General features: G+C 32.6%; 1 protein-coding gene across 47 annotated transcripts in view; it reads left to right on the top strand.

Moving 5' to 3' along the window:
• GPHN (gephyrin) overlaps positions 1-20049 on the top strand; it is a 562862-nt gene that overhangs the window by 112047 nt on the left and 430766 nt on the right. For all 47 annotated transcript variants that reach the window (XM_023627936.2, XM_023627927.2, XM_070249606.1 and 44 more), the window contains one exon: positions 16129-16207. In XM_023627936.2, the coding sequence (XP_023483704.1) occupies positions 16129-16207 (79 nt within the window). The remainder of the gene's footprint in view (positions 1-16128; positions 16208-20049) is intronic.

Consider the following 20049-nt stretch of genomic DNA (forward strand, 5'->3'; position numbering starts at 1 on the left):
ATAACCACTTTGATTTGGTTATGAGGCAACTGAGAAGAACATCACAGAAGACCACCTAACTGAAATGGCAAAGAGAAACACAGGGAAAAAGAAACAATGGAAATATAGAACAAACAAAACAAAAAAATAAAATGGCAATATTAAGCCTTCACTTATCAATAATCAACTTAAGTGTAAATGGATTGATACCAATCAAAAGACACAGAGTGGCTAGTTGGATTAAAAAACAAGACCCAACAATATGCTGCCTGCAGGAGACCCATCTCAGCTCTAAAGACAAACATAGGCTCAGAATGAAGAGATGGAAGATTATATTCCAAGCAAATGACAACTAAAAGAAAGCAGGTGTAGCCCTACTTATATAAGTTAAAATAGACTTCAAGCCCCAAAAGGTTATGAGAGAGAAAGATGGACATGATATAATTATATAAAAGAACCAGAATATGCATTCTTCTTAAGGGTTCATGGAACATTGTCAAAGGTAGACCATATGTTGGGAAAGAAAACAAGTGTCAATAAATTTAAGAAGATTGAAATCATAACAAGTATCTTTTCTCACCACAATGGTATGAAACCAGAAATCAGCTATGACAAGAAAGCTGAGAAAGTCAGGAATATGTGGAGACTAAACAACATGCTACTGAACAGCTATTGGATCAATCAAGAAAACAAAGGAGAAATAAAAAAAGTACCTGGAGACAAATGAAAATGAAAACACAACATACTAAAACCTATGGGATGCAGCAAAAGTGGTTCTGGGAGGGAAGTTTATAATAATAAAGGCCTACCTTAAGAAACAGGAAACATCTCAAATAAACAGTCCAACACTACACCTAAAAGAAGTAGAAAAGAAGAATAAATGAAGGCCAAAGTCAGAAGAAGGAAGGAAATAATAAAAATCAGCACAGAAATAGAGACTGAAAGGACAGTAGAAAAGATGAATGAAACTAAGAGCTGATTCTTTGAAAAGATAAGCAAAATTGACAAACCCTTAGCTAGACTCAGTAAGAAAAAAGGAGACGAGGCTGAAGTAAATAAGAAATGAAAGAGGAGAAATTACAACAGATAGAAAAGAAATACAAAGGACTAAAAGAGAATACTTTGGAAATCTTTATGCCAACAAGTTGGATAACCTACAAGAAATGGGTAAATTCTTAGAATCATACAACCTCCCAAAACTGAGTCAATAATAAATAGAGAATCTGAATAGAATAATTACAAGTACAGGGATTGAGACTGAAACAGTAATCAAAAACCTCCCAAAGAACAAGTCCAGAACCAGACGGCTTCTCTGGTGAATTCTACCAAACACTCAAAGAAGATTTAATACCTGTCCTTCTCAAACTCTTACAAAAATTGAAGAGGAAGGGACACTTCCTAATTCATTTGATAAGGACAACATTACTCTGATACCAAAACCAGACAAAGACAACACAAAAAAGGACAATTACAGACCAAAAGTGCTGATGAACATAGATGCAAAAATCCTGAACATTATACTAGTAAATTGAATACAGCAATACGTTAAACAGGTTCATACACCACATTCAGGTGGGATTTATTCTCAGGACACAGGGATAGTTCAACTTCTACAGATCAATCAACATGATATACTACATTAACAGAATGAAAAATAAAAATCACACGATCATCTCAATAGATGTAGACAAACATTTAAAAAGATCCAACAACCATAAAAACTCTCAATAAAATGGGTATAGAAAGAAAGTACCTGAATATAGTTAAGGCCATATATGGCAAACCCACAGTCAACATCATACTCAATGGTGAAAAACTGAAAGCTGTTCTTCTAAGAACAGGAAAAAGCCAAGGATGCCCACTCGGAAACCTCATATTTGACATAGTATTGGAAGTGTTAGTGAGAGCAATTAAGCAAGAGAAATAAAAGGGATCCAAATTGGAAAGGAAGAAGTAAAACTGTCACTATTTGCTGATGACATGATTCTATATATAGAAAACCCTAAAGATCCACCAAAAAACTATTAGAAATAATTAACCAAGTTGCAGAGTACAAATTCAACATAATCAGTTGCATTTCTAGACACTAAAAGTGAGATATCAGAAAGAGAAGTCAAGAATACAATCCCGTTTACAGTTGCAACAAAAAGAATAAAATGCCTAGCAATAAATTTAACCAAGGAGGTAAAAGACTTGTACACCGAAAACTATAAGACGTTAAAAGAAAATGAAGAAGATATAAGGAAATGTAAAGATATTCCATGCTTATGGATTGGAAGAATTAACATAAAATGTCTGTAATACCTAAAGCAATGTACAGATTGAATGCAATCACAATCAGAATCCCAATGACTTTTTTCCCATAAACAGAACAAGGAATCCTAAAATTTCTATGGAACAATAGAAGACCCCGAATAACCAAAGCAATCCTGAGTAAACAAAGGATGAGGTATCATACTCCCTAAATTCAAAATATGCTACAAAACTATATTAATCAAAACAGCATGGTACTGACAGAGAAACAGATACAGAGATCAATGGAACAGAATTGAGAACCCAGAAATAAAACCACACATCTGTGGCAGGTAATTTTCGACAAAAGAGCTGACAAAATATAGTGGAGAAAGAATAGTCTCTTCAATAAATGGTTTGGGAAAACTGGACAGCCATATGCAAAAATATGAAAGTAGATCATCTATTACACCATACACAAAAAGTAATTCAAAATGAATTACCGACTTGAGTTTAAGACCTGATACAGTAAAACTCCTAGAAGAAAACATAGATGGTATGCTTTTTGACGTCAGTCTTAGCAGAATCTTTTTTAATATCATGTCTCCTCTGCAAGGGGAACAAATGAAAAAATTAAAAAATGGCATCACATCAAACTAAAAAGCTTCTGCACAGCAAAGGAAACCATCAACAAAATGAAAAGAGAGAAGATATTTGTAAATCATATATCTGATAAGGGGTTAATATCCAAAATATATGAAGAACTCATACAACTCAACAACAAAAAACAAACAGCCTGATCAAAACATGGGCAGTGGATATGAACATTTTTCTAAAGAAGATGTATAGATAGCCAACAGGCACTTGAAAAGATCTTCAACATTACTAATTATTAGGGAAATGCAAATCAAAACTTCAATGAGTTATCATCTCTCACCCATCAGAATGGCTATTATTAAAAAGACAAGAAACAGCAAATGCTGCTGGTGGGAATGCAAATTGGTGCAGGCTCTATGCAAAGCACTGAGGAGATTTCTTGGAAAATTAAAAACAGAAGTACCATATGATCCAGCTGTTCTACTTCTGGGTATTTATCCAAAAAACACTAATTTGAAAAGATATATGCACCCCTGTGTTCAGTGCAGCGTTGTTAACAGTAGCCAAGACATGGAAGCAACCTAAGTGCCCATCAAGAGATGAATGTTTCAAGAAGATGTGATATATTATAATGGAATACTACTCAGTCATAAAAAGATGAAATCTTGCCATTTACAACAACAATCCATGTCTCAGACAGAGAAAGACAATCACCATATGACTTCACTCATATGTGGGAGATAAATACATAGTTAGGGAGAACAGATCAGTGATTACCAGAGGGGAAGAGGGATGGGGGTAGGATGAAATGAATAAATGGATACATATGGACATTTACAGATGGTAAGTAGACTTTTGGTGGTGAACATGATGCAGTCTATACAGAAATGGAAATGTAATGATGTGCACCAGAAATTCATATAATATTATAAACCATTGTGACCTCAATAAAAATAAAATGAAGAAGTTTAAAAGGAACACATCTACATATTTAGAATATATCTCTAGAAGCATACCAAAGAAGTGGAAAATATTAATTGTCTCTAGAGGAAAACTTGCTGGCTAGGGAACAGGGGTGGGAAGTAAACCTTTACTATTATTCTTTTATATGTTTTGAATTTTGAAGTATACAAAATTAATGCCTCAAGTAAAATTTTAAATATCAATTAAAAAAAGTATTTTGGCTATTGAGGATCCCTTGAATTTCCATATGAATTTCAAGATCGGTTTGATAATTTCTGCAAAATAGCCTGCTGGGATTTTGGTAGGATTTTGTTGAATCTGTAGATCAATTTGGGAAGTAATGCCATCTTAAGTTTTCTGATCCGTGTAAATGTGGTGTTTGTTTAGCTAGTCTTTAATTAATATTTTTAAGTTTTTAATGTATGTCTTACACTTCTTTTGTTAAATTTATTCCTAAGTATTTATTCTTTTTGGTGCTATTTTAAATGGGATTGTTTTCTTAATTTTACTTTCAGATTGTTTATTCCTTGTATATAAAAATGTAATGGACTTTTTAAGTTAAACTTTTTATTTTGAGATAATTGTAGATTCACATTTAGTCATAAGATTTAATACAGAAGGATCCTTCGTGCCTTCTATCCAGCTTCCCCAAAAGGTATTGTTTTTACAAAATTAGTACAATGTCACACCCAAGAGGTTGACATTGACCCAGTAAAGATATAGAACATTTCCATCAACACAGGGATTTCCCATATTGCTTATTTGTAAACCCACTTCTCTCCTATGCTTATTTCCACCTGAACTCTGGTAACCTTGAATTTATTCTCCATTTCTATAATTTTCTTATTGCGAGAAAGTTATATAAGTGGAATCATGCTGCGTGTCTTATTTTGGGGCACTATTTTTCCTGTCAACATCATTCTCCAGAGAGTCATCCAGGTTATAGTGTGTATGTGTAGTCTCTTCTTTTTTTAAAAAGATTTTATTTTTTCCTTTTTTTCCCCAAAGCCCCCCAGTACATAGTTGTATATTCTTTGTTGTGGGTCCTTCTAGTTGTGGCATGTGGGATGCTGCCTCAGCGTGGTCTGATGAGCAGTGCCATGTCCCCACCCAGGATTCGAACCAATGAAACACTGGGCTGCCTGCAGCTGAGCACACGAACTCAACCACTCGGCCACGGGGCCAGCCCCTGTAGTCTCTTCTTTTATATGACCAAGTAATATTCCATGGTATGATTGTCCCACAGTTTGTTTAACATTCACCCATTGAAAAACATCTGAGTTGTTTCTTTTGGGCAAATACAAACAAAGTTGCTGTAAACATCTGAGTACAGCTTTCAGTGTGAACATAGTTATTATTTCTCTGGGTTAAATAAATGCCAAGGGGTGCATTTGCTGAGTTACATGCTAGTTCCATACTTATTTTATTTATTTATATTTTTTGCTGAGGAAGATTCACCCTGAGCTAAAATCTGTGCCAGTCTTCCTCTGTGTTGTATGTGGATTGCTGCCACAGCATAGCTGCCGATGATTGGTGTAGGTCCACACTGGGGAACCGAACCCAGGACGCTGAAGTGGAGCACACTGAACTTAACCACTAGGCCATGGGGCTGACTCCTGCATTCTTATTTTTTTAAAGTAACTGCCAAACTATATTGCTGAGTTCTATACCATTGTGCATTCCCCCCAGCTAAGTATGAGCTACTCAGTTTGTCCACATCCTTGTCACCATTTGTTTTTGTCATTATTTTTTATTTTAGCTGTTCTGTTAAGTGTGTAACGGTATGTTTTTATGATCTTAATTTACACTTCCTAATGGCTAAAGATGTTGAACATCTTTTCCATTAGTATATCCCCTTGGGCAAAATATCCTTTCATGTCTTTTGCCCATTTTCTAGTTAGAACATTTAATTTTTTTTTCTACTGAGTTTTTGGTTACTTTATATATTCTAGATACTAGCTTTTTGTTGGGTCTGTTGTTTGGAAATATTTTCTCCCATTTTGTAGCTTTGATTGTCACGTTTCTAACAGGATTTTTCACATAGAAGCTTTTAATTTTGATGAAATACAGTTAATCTGTATTTCCTTTAAGGATGGCACTTTTTGTGTCAAATCTAAGAATTACTTGCCTAGCCCTAGCCTATAAGATTTTCTCGTGTTTTCCTAAAATTTTTATAGTTTTATATTTCACATTTAAGTTTGTAATCCATTTGAATTAATTTTTCTATAAGGTATAAGAAAAGTAGGGGTTAAATTTTTTTGCCTATGGGTATCCGCTTGCTCCAGCACCACCTGTTCACAAGACTATCTTTCCTTCATTGATTTCCTTTTGCACTTTTGTCAAAAATGAGTTAGGTGTATTTGTGTGGGTCTGTTTCAAGGTTCTCTATTCTAATTCATTCGTCTGTGAGTTTATCCTTCTGCTAATACCACGTGGTTTTGATTACTGTATCTATATAAGTTGTCTTTGCAATTTAGAAGAGTGATTCCTCATACTTAGTTCTTTTTCAAAATGGCTTTAGCTATTCTAGTTTGTTTGACTTTCCATATGAATTTTAGAATAATATTGTGTATGTTATCTGATAAGATACATACAAAAAACTCACAGATTTTGATAGGAAGCATGCTAAACCTATGTATCAATTTGGGGGGAATTCGCATCTTTACCATGTTGAGTCTTCCAATCCACGAATACCATATGTTTCTCTATTTATTAGTTTTCTGATTTCTTTTACCAGCATTTTGTAATTTTTAGTCTACCAGTCCAACACATGATTTGTTAGATGTACATATGAGTATTTTAATTTTGGGGGAATGATTGTAAATGATATTATAGTTTTAACTTCAAGATTCTTGCTTTCATGGCTAGTATATAGAAATATAATTGATTTTTTTATGTTGGTTTTATAATCTAAGAACTTGATTAACTCACTTATCAGTTCTAGGAGTCTTTTGTAGATTTTCTGTGTTGACAATCATGTCATCTGCAATAAGGGACAGTTTGAAGTTGCTTTCTTCTGTCCAATCTACATGCCTTTTGTTTTCTTTTATTGCTTTCTTGTACTGGCTAAATCTTCCATTACTTCACTGAATAAAAGTGATGAGAGTTGACATCTTTGTTTTGTTCCTGACCTTAAGGGGAAGGTGTTCTGTCTTTTTCCATTAAGAATTGTGTTAGCTGAAGTTTTTAAATATTGTTTGTGCAGTTGAGGAATTTCCCTTTTTATTCCCTTTTTTTTCCGAGAGTTTTTATCATGGAGGGGTGTTGAGTGTTGTGTAAAGCTTTTTCTGTTTCAGTTGTATGATCGTGTGATTTTACTTCTTTAGCCTGTTAATAATTGGATTACGTTGATTGTTATTAAAATATTGAACCAGCCTTGCATTCCTGGAATAAACCACACTTGGTCATAGTGTACGGTTCTTTGTGTATATTGTTGAATTCTATGTGCTAACATTTTTTTAAGGATGTTTTGAGTCTGTATTCACATGAGAAATATTTGTGGGATTTTGGTTTTGGTTTTTGGTACTCTCTTGGTTTAGTTTCTTTGTCAGGGTAATAGTAGTTTTATAAAATCAATTTGGAGTATTCCCTCCTTATTTTCTGAAAGAGATGTTGTAGAATTAGTGGTAATTCTTCTTTAGATGTTTGGTAGGATTTTCTAGAGAAACCATCTGAACCTTGAGATTTCTTTTTTGAGGCGTTTTAAAATTACCAATTCAATTTCCTTAAAAGTTGTAGGACTATTCTAATTATCTAGTTCATATTGGTTGAGTTCTGGTAGTCTGTTTTTTGAGGAATTCATCCATTTCCTTTTAAAATTACAAATTCAATTTCCTTAAGAGTTGTAGGACTATTCTAATTATCTATCTCATGTTGGGTGAGTTGTGGTAGTCTGTATTTTGAGGAATTGGTCCATTTCCTTTACGTTGCCCAAATCAACTCCTTTAGAGTTGTTTGTAATATTCCTTTATTGTTGTTTTGGTTTCTGCAGAGCCTGTAGTGATATATCTCTTGTTTCACTCCTGGTATTGGTAATTTATGTCTTCTCTTTTTTCTTTGTCAGTCTTGTTAGAGGTTTGTCAATTTAATTTATCTTTTCTCAGATCCAGCTCTTTTAGGATGGGTGTGCTGATGCCAAATTTTCTTAGTTTTCCTTCATCTGGGAATGTCTTAGTTTCTTCTTCATCTCTGAAGGATATTTTCCCTGGATATAGCATGTGGATTCGTAGTTCTTTTATTTGAGCACTTGAAAAAGTGCTTCCTTCTGGCCTCCTTGGTTTCTGATAGGAAACCTGCTTCATTTGAATTGTTTTCCCCCTAGAGGTAAGGTGTAGTTTCTCTCTCACTGTTTTCAAGATTTTTTTTTCTTTAGTTTTCAGAAGTTTGGCTATGATAGGTCTTGGTATAAATTTCATTAAGTTTATATTGTTTGAAGTTGGTTCATCTTCCTGAATTTATGTTTATGTCTTTTGCCAAATTTAGGAAGTCTTCAAGCCTTTATTTTTTCAAATTCTTTTTCAGCTCTGCCCTCCATTTCCCATCCTTTGAGACTCAGATGATAAGAAAGTTAGATCTTTTGTTATTGTGCCATAGGTCCTTAAGGCTTTTCTTTTTCAGTGTATTTTTCTCTGATTTTTAAAATTTTTGTCAGATAATTCTAACATCTCTACCATTTTGGAGTTGGCACCTGTCAGTTGTCTTTTTTCTTTCAGATTGGGATCTTCCTGGCTCTTGTTATGATGATTGATTTTTGATTGAAATCTGGGTATTTGAGGTATTATGGTATGAACTGTGAATCTTATTTAAACCTTCTGTTTTACCTGGCTTATTCAGACAATACTCAGACAGGTAAAGGGAGGTGGACACTGTCTCTTTACTGCCACATTGGGGTAGAAGTCAAGGTCTCTATTTGGCCTCCTTTGATACTTGAGATGGGGCCTACCTGGTACTGCTCAGTGAGCATGGTACTTCTGGCTCCCCACTGAGTCTTCACTGATCCGACATTGTCGAGGATTGGTAGGAGAACCTCTGTGAGGAGGGATAAATATATTTGGAAGTTTTCCCACTAACTAGAGTTTGATATGGGCTTTGGGCAGAGATACAGAGGAATAGAGAAGAGCATATATCATCTTCTATTAGCACCTTCTGTGCAAAGTCATGGGCATATGCTTTACTAATGGCATGTGCCAGGAATTACAACATCAACCAGCTCTCTCTAGTGCATGGTAACCCTAGTGTGTTCTTATAAACCAGGGGTCAGTAAACTTTTTCCATAAAAGGCCAGATAGTAAATATTCTGGGTTTTGTGAGCCTAGAGGCAAAATTGAGAATATTATGGATATATTAGTATAACAAGAAAGAAAATAAATTTTCACAATTTTTTAAATTTGTGAAATTCAAATATAATAATAATAATTGAGTGCAATATTTGCAATACATGTTTAGCAATTTAAAGACTGGAATTGGGGGTAATAATTAGAGTTTAGAATTACTATTACCTGTCATCAAACTCAGTTGCAAGTGTTTATCTGTTAATGCTGATTTGTATGGAATATTTTTTCTGCAGATGTCTTCACACTGATAGTTACTGACAGATATTCATATCAGTCCCTGAACATATGATTTTAATTGAGCACATTAATTATTGAAATGTGTTTTTAGAGTTCTGTTAAGTTTTCTTGCCTTTTAGCATGCAATTACATTGCAGAATAATCACTTCCAATTGAAGAGAAGGTGGAAGCTCCTCAGTTGCAAAGTTAAATGGATTTTGAAACATGAAAATTTTCTTTGCACTTGCATCAGATCCAATGAAATGCTGCTGGAACTATAGTTTGAACTCAAAAAAATAGCTGTTGCAAATGTATTGGGAAAGAACATTTTGCTTCTTGTTTTAACTTTTGTCAGAATAGGAATGTGTTACCTTTTGACAACACACAAAGTGCATAAAACAGTTTGAAAGTACTTAAAATTACATTTGTATTTGTGAAATGACTATCATAGTATAAGTTTTGCATATAAGCATTGTTTTGGCTTGTAATTTTAGGTTGAATACATTAAGAAAATTACCAAGTTTCCGTCACAACAATTTACCTTCTTTAATTGTTCATGTTCCTCATTCAATTGATAAGTAATAGTTCTTGTATTTATTTTACATCCTTTTTAGAAGAATTCAGGGAGCTAGTCTCGTAGCAGATAGAAAATGGTAGGGCCTAGGCATGGAAAAAAATAGAAATTGGTATCTGAGGGCAGATAATTGGTAACAGGAAAATGTGTCCTAAGGTGAATCTGCTTAAAATGGGCACCAAAATTTGATGTAAAAAATGGATTAGAATCCTAATATTCATATGGAATTGCAAGGGATGCTGAGTAGTCCACAATATGAAAAAGAAAACCAAAGTTGGGGGACTCACAGTTCCCAATTTAAAAACTTACTGCAAAGCTACAGTAATCAAAATAGTATGATATTTGCCTAAGGGTAGACATATAGATCAATAGAATAGAATTAAATCTGGAAATAGCCCATATGTCTATGGTTAATTAATTTTTCAAAAGAGTGACAAGACCATTCGATGGGAGAAAGAAGAGCCTCTTCAACAGATGGTGCTGGAACAGCTAGATATCCACATGTAAAAGAATGAAGTTAGACTCTTACCCTCACACCGTGTACAAACATTAACACAAAATGGATAAGTGGCCTAAATATAAGAGTTAAAACTATAAAATTCTTAGAAGAAAATATAGGGGAATTACCCATGACCTTGGATTTGGCAATGGTTTCTTAAATGTGACCCCAAAAGCACAAGCTACTAAAGAAAAAATAGACACATTGAACTTCATCAAAATAAAAAACTTTTGTACATTAAAGGACACTATTAAGAGAACATAAAGACATACTATAGGATGGGAGAAAATATTTACAAATCATATGTCTGACAAGGGTCTAGTATCCGGATGTATAAAGATGTCTTACAACAACAAAAAGATAAATGACCCAATTAAGAAGTATGCAAAAGACTTGAATAGACGTTTCTCCAAAGAAGATATACAAATGGACTATAAGCACATGAAAAGATGATCAACATCATTTGTCATTAGGGAAATGTAATCAAAACCAGAATGAGATAACACTTCACACCCCACTATTATGATTAAATTAAAAAGACAGGCAAAACAACTGTAGGTACGGGTAAATAGAATCCTCATACATTGCTGTTGGAACATAAAATACTGCAACTGCTTTGGAAAACAATTTGATGATTCCTTAAAAAGTTAAACATGGAATTACCATATGATCCAGCGATTCCATTTCCAGTTATTTACCCCAAAGAACTGAAAACAGGAACTCAAACAAATACTTGTACGCACCTGCTCACTCAGCACTATTCATAGTTGCCAAAAAGTGGAAACAACCCAAATGGCCATCAAAGGATGAATGGATGTGCAGTACATTGTGAATGTGCTAAATGTCACTGAATTGTGCACTTTAAAATGATTAATTTTGCATTATGTGAGTTTAACCTAAATAACAAACAAAGAAAATATAGATTAGATATTTATCTTGAAAAAAGAAACCCGAGAATTATGGAGTCAGTCTAAGTTTTCTTATATCAGCTATTAAGCTATCTGATGTATTTTCAGAATAGAATAAAACAAATCAAATGCCGAAGTTTTTTGCTGATATTTTAAAATGACAGCATGCTGACATTTTCCACTAAACATTTAGCTTTCACACTGTGATCGTAGAGATATTTTTGGAAAAATATGTAATGTTCCTAAGAACCAGCCCCTAACTTTTTGATATTCAAATATTTCTTTTGAAACACTTACGTCAATATCTTTTATCCTTTTCTCTGATTTAAACTGTCTCATTTGTCCAGTCTAGCTTTGAATAAATTAATTGAAATCTCTCTATAGTATAAACTTCTATTTCATTTTAATCATCAGTTGTTTTCACAGGGCCATTCCTTACTTTGGAATTTTATTTCACTGGATATTTAGAAATACATAATGAATGTTTTGAATCAAATCTATTTTACTGTTTTCTTAGCAATTTTCAAATGGTGCTTTATTTCCATGTTCTTAAACATGGGACAATACAATTAATTTTGTAAATACTAAGTTCCTCCTGTGCTCTATTTTAAACATGAATTTTTGAGGATAGAAATTTTCTTGTTACAGGAAAATCCTTCCTGACCAGAGCAACATAGACCATAAATCTCACCTTAGAAGTAGGAAAGGGAAGGCTAGGTCTTTCATAATATAATTCCTAATAATCAGATGAAATAATCTTTAATAATACAACTTAGAAAATACATTATAAAGATTTTATCAAAGATCAAATCGAGTATACATAATACTATATTATGCTTGCTATAAGTGAGAAAATGAACATGAAATGCTTTTTATCACATTATGAATGTCAACTATTACCATGATTATAGACCAAAACGATGAATATATACAGAAAAAGGTACTTATGATTAGCTAAAAACCCTGCTAAGGGTTCGTTTTACAAATATTTCTAAGTATGTCCTAACTTTAAATGCTCACTCTTGCTGACCATAGGCAAACCATAATTCTCATCTATAAAATAATAGAGAGTAGAACTAATACTGTTTTGAGGTGTGTATGTGTGTGTGTTTCAGCTATAAAAATTTCTTTAGTAAAATTTCTTCAAGTATAGTTTTTGAACCAGTCTAATATGTAAACAAATAAAAATAGAACTCTGTAGCTGAAAGGGGAAAAGGGATGCCATTTGATCTTGAGATACCTCCATAGAACCCATGAGATATGAAGCACAGTTAATTAACCACCCAACTGGAGGATGCCTACTGTTTTATTCAACTTTTAAAAGCTGTAATTCTTTAATAATGTTTTGCGTGGCATTGATTATCTCATAATGAATTTTAATACTATAACATTTATTTTAAAGTTATGGAAATGCGTGAGAATTCAGAATATATGAGAAATCAGTGAGAACCATGGTCAGTATGGTGCAGTGGTTAAGATTGTAGGCTCTGAAGTTATGGGGTCTGGATTTTCCCAGTACTGCTATTTATTAGCTATATGATCTCTAGAAGAATACTTTATCTCCCCATGTTTCGTTTCTTGTCTGTAAAATGGGGATACAAATAGTAGGTCTATCATTGGATGATTGTGAAGATTAAGTGAGATAATGAGTGTGAAATGCTTAGCACATAATGAATGTCAATTATCTTGATTATAGTTCAGAAAATATGAAGGTTTATAGGGAAAAAATGTCTATGATTGGATAAGAATTCTGCTGAAGAATCCATTTTAGAAATATTTTGAATTAATTTTTCTTTGATCCCCTCCACATTATTAAATCAATATAAACCAGATTGAGGTACAAGTGTATAATTTTCATGTTAGTAGCATAAAGTTTGACTACATGTTTCTGTTGGAATTTCTCCTGTTTTATCTGACTTTTGTAATGACTTTTTGAAGAATTTGTATTAATCAGTGGAACAAAGAGCGCAGTAATTCCTTTAGTTGGCATATACTGGGGGAGAAAAACAACAGAAAAATATGATGACTAAAACTGATTTTGGTGTGATTTATACATGAAAAAGTATGTTCACTAGCTTCTTAAAGTGTACCATATTCTTGTTTATAATTTAAAAACAAAACTTGTTGCGTTGGTGAAAAAAATCTTCAGTAAAAACAGTAAGTATATTTTATTAGGTATCCAAAGTTTCAGAATTTTTGTTCAGAAACTCTCTCTTTGGATTTCCTGCTCTGTTTTTAACTTAAAATTTGAATGGGATGTGGATTTTAGAAAAGTGCCTTCTTTGGCAAAATTCATTTCACAGATAGCTGACTGGCAAGCCTTTAAAGGAACAAAGGTTTATTCCATTTTAATTAAGTTTCCAAAACTTTCAGTCTCTTGAAGTTTATAACTAAGCTCTCATGTTTGCCAAATTGGGCAAGAAACTTTATGAGAACAAATTTTGTGATATATTATATCTTCAATTTTAGTTCAGCTTAGCTGGAAATCAACTTTTCTTACAGTGTGCCAACAGTTTATTTTTTAACTTTTGGCTCTACTCAGGAAATGGTATAATAAAGAGCATTTGTGTTGAAATTATGAAAAGTAGAAAATTTGTCTCAAATCAACAGCTTGAAATCAGTGTCTTATTAAATAGGAAATGAAAATTATATATTAATCAAAATTACTATACTCTTTGCAAAAAGAGTGGGGGATATCTTTTGCTTGTATGTATCATTTATATCAGAGGCAGATCCAAATTTGGGGGGCCTAAAGCTTATAAATTTTGAGGGACTTTCTGTAAGAAAAGGTAATCTAAAATTCAAATAAAATATTAGGTAATGGATCTTTGAAAGGAACAAGGCAAGTGTTATGTTCTTCTTATGCAGATCAGAAATGGCTGAGATATATGTAATAAAACTTTTAAAATCAGATAGACAATACTTAATGCTAACAAATATAAAAACATTATAAAGTAAAATTTTATTTTGCTTTTAATTTTAGGATGATATTTTATCAAGGTATAGACTTTTAAGTTCTCAGTTTTCCCCTCAACATTTTAAACATATTGTTCCATTGTCTTTGGATTCCATAGTTTATGGTGAATACTCAACTGTCAGTTTTATTGTCTTTCCTTTGTAGGTAATGTGTCCTTTTTCTTGCCCTGGCTGTTTTAAAGGTTTTTTTTTATCTTTGATTTTCAGCCATTTGACTACTGAGTATGATTTTCTTCCACTTTTTCTGGTGTGGGGTTGGCTATACTTCCTGAGTCAGTGAGTTAATGTAGTGTAACAGTTTTAGAATATTCTCAGCTGTGTTTTTCTGAAGTATTGTTTCTTCCCCATTGTCTGTCTCCTCTTCTCAACTGCAGTTACATTGGGCTGTTTGTGTCTCTTATGCTCTGTTCTTTTAAATTGTGTTTTTTCTCTCTCTGCTTCAGTTTGGATGTTTTTTGCTGATCTCTTCAAGTTCTCTAATCCTGTGTTTGCTGTGTTAAATCAGCTGTAAAACTCACTGACTGATTTCTTAATTTCAGATATATATTTGGTGTTTTTTCTTAGATTTTAGTTCTCTGTTGAAATTTTCCTCTTTTCATCTACTGTGAACATTTTTCTCTACTTTAACTTACATTAAATTGTTTTCTTAAAGTTCTTGTTTTCTAATTCTGTATCATCTGTGGGTCAACCTTATATACATTATTTTTTCTCTTGGTTATTGGTCACCTTTTGTGTTCCTTCCCATGCTTTGTAACTTTTATTGAATACCAAATACTGGTTATTATAGGGTCATAGAAATTGATGTAAATATTTTCTCTCAATCCCATATTAGAAAGAAATGGTGAGTGCTAATTACCTCAACTCAACCACAAATTGAGCTGAGTGGTTTAAGTGACAGCTTTAGATATACTTAGACTACCTCTGATTTTAAATATTTTAAGAACAAGACCTGTTGTGTTGTAGGTATTTCTTTCTAGTGTGATGTTGTACTTATGTCCTGTGAAATTGTGAGAGATTTTACTGTACATTTTGGGTTCTTCTCCCTTTTACTCATCTCCCCCTCTCAATGTGAGATGCTTTTGGTTGAGAGCAAATGTCTTGAGGGGAGACCTGTTGAAATTCTACATTGAAAGTGGTAGGCTCTATCTGTTGTAGTGTGACTTTGACTCCTAATCACCATAACACTACAGAAAACATTATTTGCCCTCTGCAGCATTCTCTTCTCCTCCGCACAAATCCTCAGCAAATCTCTGAGGAGAAAACTGTCTGTGTTTTGAGGATTCCATAAGATTCCAATCTGTCATGCCAACCCATGAACTGTCAAGAGCTATGCTGCTTCTCTTGTCCTTAGTAGTGTTCCTCTTTCTGATTCTTAACTTGTGTCTAAATGGTAAATCCTACAGAAATGAAAACAATCAGGAGGCTCAGCTTACCTAAGAAGAGATATCACTTTTCTCCTAGTTTATCCATTTGCTTCTGTTTTCTCCAACATCTTTAAAAATATGATTTTTGGGCATAATTTATCTTTTCTAGTTGTTATGGAAGCAGTGACTTGCCACTATGTGCTGGTAAGTTAGTCCTGTAAAAGTAAGAACAAAATTTAGACCCACATGTTTACTCCTTTATATGTGGTATTTATATAAAGTCTGTGTGCTTAGATTATTGGCTTGTTATTGAACATTAATATTTGTTGGTAAATCTACCAGACCAAGAAATTGATCAATATTGATGTTTGGAAAAACTATATCCAGAGAGCCAGTTTTAATTTAACAATTCCTTTTGGTCAGCAGTAATTTAACTGAAATGTAAGCAAAATTTAATTTTCTTTTTCTTTCCCCCTTTTCTGTTTAGTGAGTGATAGTTGCTTCAGGAATCTTGCAGAAGATCGCAGTGGGATAAATCTCAAAGATCTCGTACAAGATCCTTCTTTGTGAGTATTTGGTTTTCAGTACTAAGTATAATTTAAAACTTTATGGTCGGTGTGACTTTCTTCAAAAGAGTTGTAACTGGGAACTGATTTAAGCTTAAGCAATTTCTTCTTTTCTAACAATTTGTGTTACATATAGTGAAGCACATGGACCAGTTTCAGCAGAAGTAAAGTTATGGAACAGTTTCTTTTTAGAAATAGAAGACATTTTAGAAGAAGGGATAGAGTTATGATTAAATGATTGACTTTCAAGGAGTAGGGCTAATGGCCGATGATATCTCGCCAATGTGGTGGTAGATACCAGGCAGGGAAGATGATTAGCAGTTTATTTGCTTGGGAAGGTGAGATTGAATTTGTTCACATCAATTTTAAGCTGTTTTGAATAATTTATAATCATTATTTGTAAGTATAATTACAAATATAAAATAATTATTTGTAATAATATATTTGAATATATTGAATATGTTTTTAGTGTTTTAGAAAGCTGTATACAGCACAAGATTTTTGAAGAGTTTTATAGGTTTCAATTTAATGTTCTTGCTCATGAGTCAATCCTTTATCAGCATATACTTTACTATAGTGTCACTTTCTATTTCATGAAAACTTTTGCATTTTTATATTTACTGAAAATTGTGTGTGTTATCTTCTATATGAATATACCCTCCCAGTAAGATTACCTTTTATTAAAAAAAAAAAAAGCATATTAGTTAAGCCGTGGACAATAGAGAAAGGAAAATTGAGTGGTGGCAGGTGCTTTCTTTAATAATACATAATGCATTCAGTAAAGTTTATTCTTATAGGAAATCAGTCTTCCACATCACATGTAATCTATACTCCCACAACTTTTACTAGTAATTCATTGCAAGTTTTGTGAGGAATAAAACATAATAAATGTGTTGAACCAGAAGGTTATTAATTTCTTAATGATTTTCCAGTCATTTAAAAAAATATAGTCATGAGACACAGAATACTGAAAATGACTGAATATTGAAGTTTATAATGTAATGACTTTAGACATAAATTTCCAAACCCAACTCTCTCAACTTTTTTTCTTTTTTTAATGTCTCTCTTTTCTTCTCTTAAAAGGATTGTCAGTGTTCTTTTTCTGTGATCTTTATTCCAGTGAAGATTGACAGTTGTCCTTTCAGTCTATAAATATTTAATCAAGGATAATTATTCCATGTGGATGTAAATATTCCTAGTAAATGAATATCAAATAACATTTATTTGCATGAAGAGTTCTATTTTCCTTTTGGATATTGGAGGAAACTTTATAATTTCTTGGAAAGTTTTCACCCATTTGAATGAATAAAATAAATAATTTCATTATTATTTGTAAGGTATATTTTTGGTACAGTAGGATTATGTATGTTTAATGCAATCTTTGTGGAAAAAATGTGCTTGTATATACTTTAATCATATAAAAGCTGTAGAGAATTGTACTTAAATTATGGACTATAACAATGAGTTGTAGCCTTTTGAGAGGATTTGATACTTCTTTCCAGAATGTAGAATAATATTCATCATGCAACCTTTAACTAAATTCTAAATTTAATATTAATATTCTAAGAAAAATTTATCTCAGATCACTATTGCATTAGATGGACAAAATAATTCTGAGTCTCTGTTTTAAACTAGCTAGATATCTTAATTTAGCTTCATTCTCTTAACGTGGCATTAGTCTAGAATGTAAGAATTCAGTGATAAAGAATTTGTTTTTTCCCTTGACACTTGGATTTGGAAAGAACTTTTTCTTTGTTAATAATTATTAACTTGTTCTGTTAATGACCCTAATTCATATTTAGAGATATATTTCTTACTTGATAAAAATTCTTTAGGGAAGGAAATGACCAGTGTGGAAAAAATAGTGTACTTTTTTCAGTTGTTATTATGGGAAATATTTTATTCTGAGTTACAATTCTATAGCAACATTTACTTACTATATATGTCATGGGTAAAGATTTTCTTATAAAAGCAGTTTATCCTTTTTCTGTTTCACTGACCTAAATCTTTACTTTATGTTCCTCAATTCATGTACACCATATGGTTCTGTATGGAGTTGAATTGTTTATATTGCAACATTGAGTAGGGAATGTGTTGGAAATAACTTTTTTACAAAACTCTCCTACTTAAAAAATCACTTGCATTTTATGAGTACTCCAGACTAGTGAAAGGGTTGCTAAAATTGCATACATATGTTATGTTAAATAATATTCCAAATAAAAAAATTATTAGAGTAAGATGTATTGAATGAATGCTTTATTGTTAATATGCCTGGCACATTTGTATTATGATTCACCTACTCAAGCTGGTGTTGCTGAAAGAAGTTGATGTGTAAAGAAAAATTAAGTATTTCAATCACTAATGCTATTAGAAAGGAAGACAGAATAAAGAGAGAAGGAGAAAGTAGGCTGGGGAAGCCAGGCTATCTGGTCAATATTGACACTGAAAACAGTATGTAGTGTGTCTTAATCAGATAAATGAGCATCGTGGAGTTTCTTTGGACAAAGTACAGAAATAAAACTGGATCATACATGTGTGTGTATGTGTGTATCAGTGAATGAATGAATGAAGTTCAAGGGGTTTATTGCCTCAGGAGATTGAAAAGGAAGAAGCAAAAGTGACTAACTCCTACTCTAAATCTGTGTCAAGCTACTGGAATAATATGATAGGCCCTCTGTAGTTTATCTGAATTATGTTCAGTACACACCCCAATATTTGCTTCCATTGTAGTAAAGCTAATTATTGGGCTTGAGTGAACCGAGTGAGCTATATTGTGTGACTATGATGAAGAGGATGCTAAAGAAAAATGAGAAGTTATGGATCCCTAAGACTTTCTGGTCTTGCTACTAACTTTTGATCTGTTATAATAATGAGAACAGAATGTGACTTGTGGCAAGGTTGAGGTGAAGGGGATACCTGAGAAGCTCTCTTCTTTGGGTCCTCTGAGAATACTTGTGTCTCTCAAAATCCTGTAGGTGTTAACTGTAGAGAAACTTGACATTCACTTTTTGGTGATGAGTATGCCTAAGAGTTTGTTTGAATTAGTAATTTGCATTCATGTTAAATTTTGAAATAAATAATTTAACTTTTAAAAACTTACCTTCTATTTATGATTATAAATATTTTAAGATTGATTTCCTCTGCTGTATTTATAATTTGTCAATTTGGGTTGTGTTCTAACACCACTTGTTTTAGTTGTTTCTTTCAATGGCATGTTGAAAACTGTTATCAAATTTAACGTTATTACCATATTAGAAACATATCTAACGTGATACAGAATTTTTGTGTATACAAGAAGTTATTGTTAGCATGATGTAATTAATTTTTGTTCACTTTAAGTGTAGAGCTACATGCTAAGTTATAAAAAATCATTTATGCTGTTTCTTCTGGAGAGATGACTTTTATGTGCAAATGAGGTGCTATATATAATGTATTTTATTTTAAGTTCTATTCAATTGTGTTCTTATAGAGATAATTCTCAAAAATACTTCCAAATCCCCATTGGCTATGTACTGAAGATGAAAGATAAGACCTATTACCATATTTGTGTTTTAGATTTCTGATTATTTATAAACTACTTAGCATAGATAATTATTTGAACACAGATTCATTTATAGAAATTATTAGAAGCTGTTTAAGAATCGAAAGAGGAAAAATAACATAATGAAAAGGACTAACAGACACTGAACATCTGTTTGTACTATTCTTTGTGTTGATGCTGATTGCATGTGAATGTAGGTGGATGTCTCATTTTCTTTAGTTTGTAAAAACTCTTAAAAAGTTAGGACCATCCTAGATGTGTCTTATGTAGGTCAGTTAGAGGAAAAATAGTTTAATTCATA

The sequence above is a fragment of the Equus caballus genome, chromosome 24 (assembly GCF_041296265.1).
Source record: "Equus caballus isolate H_3958 breed thoroughbred chromosome 24, TB-T2T, whole genome shotgun sequence".
NCBI classification, from domain to species: Eukaryota; Metazoa; Chordata; class Mammalia; order Perissodactyla; family Equidae; genus Equus; species Equus caballus.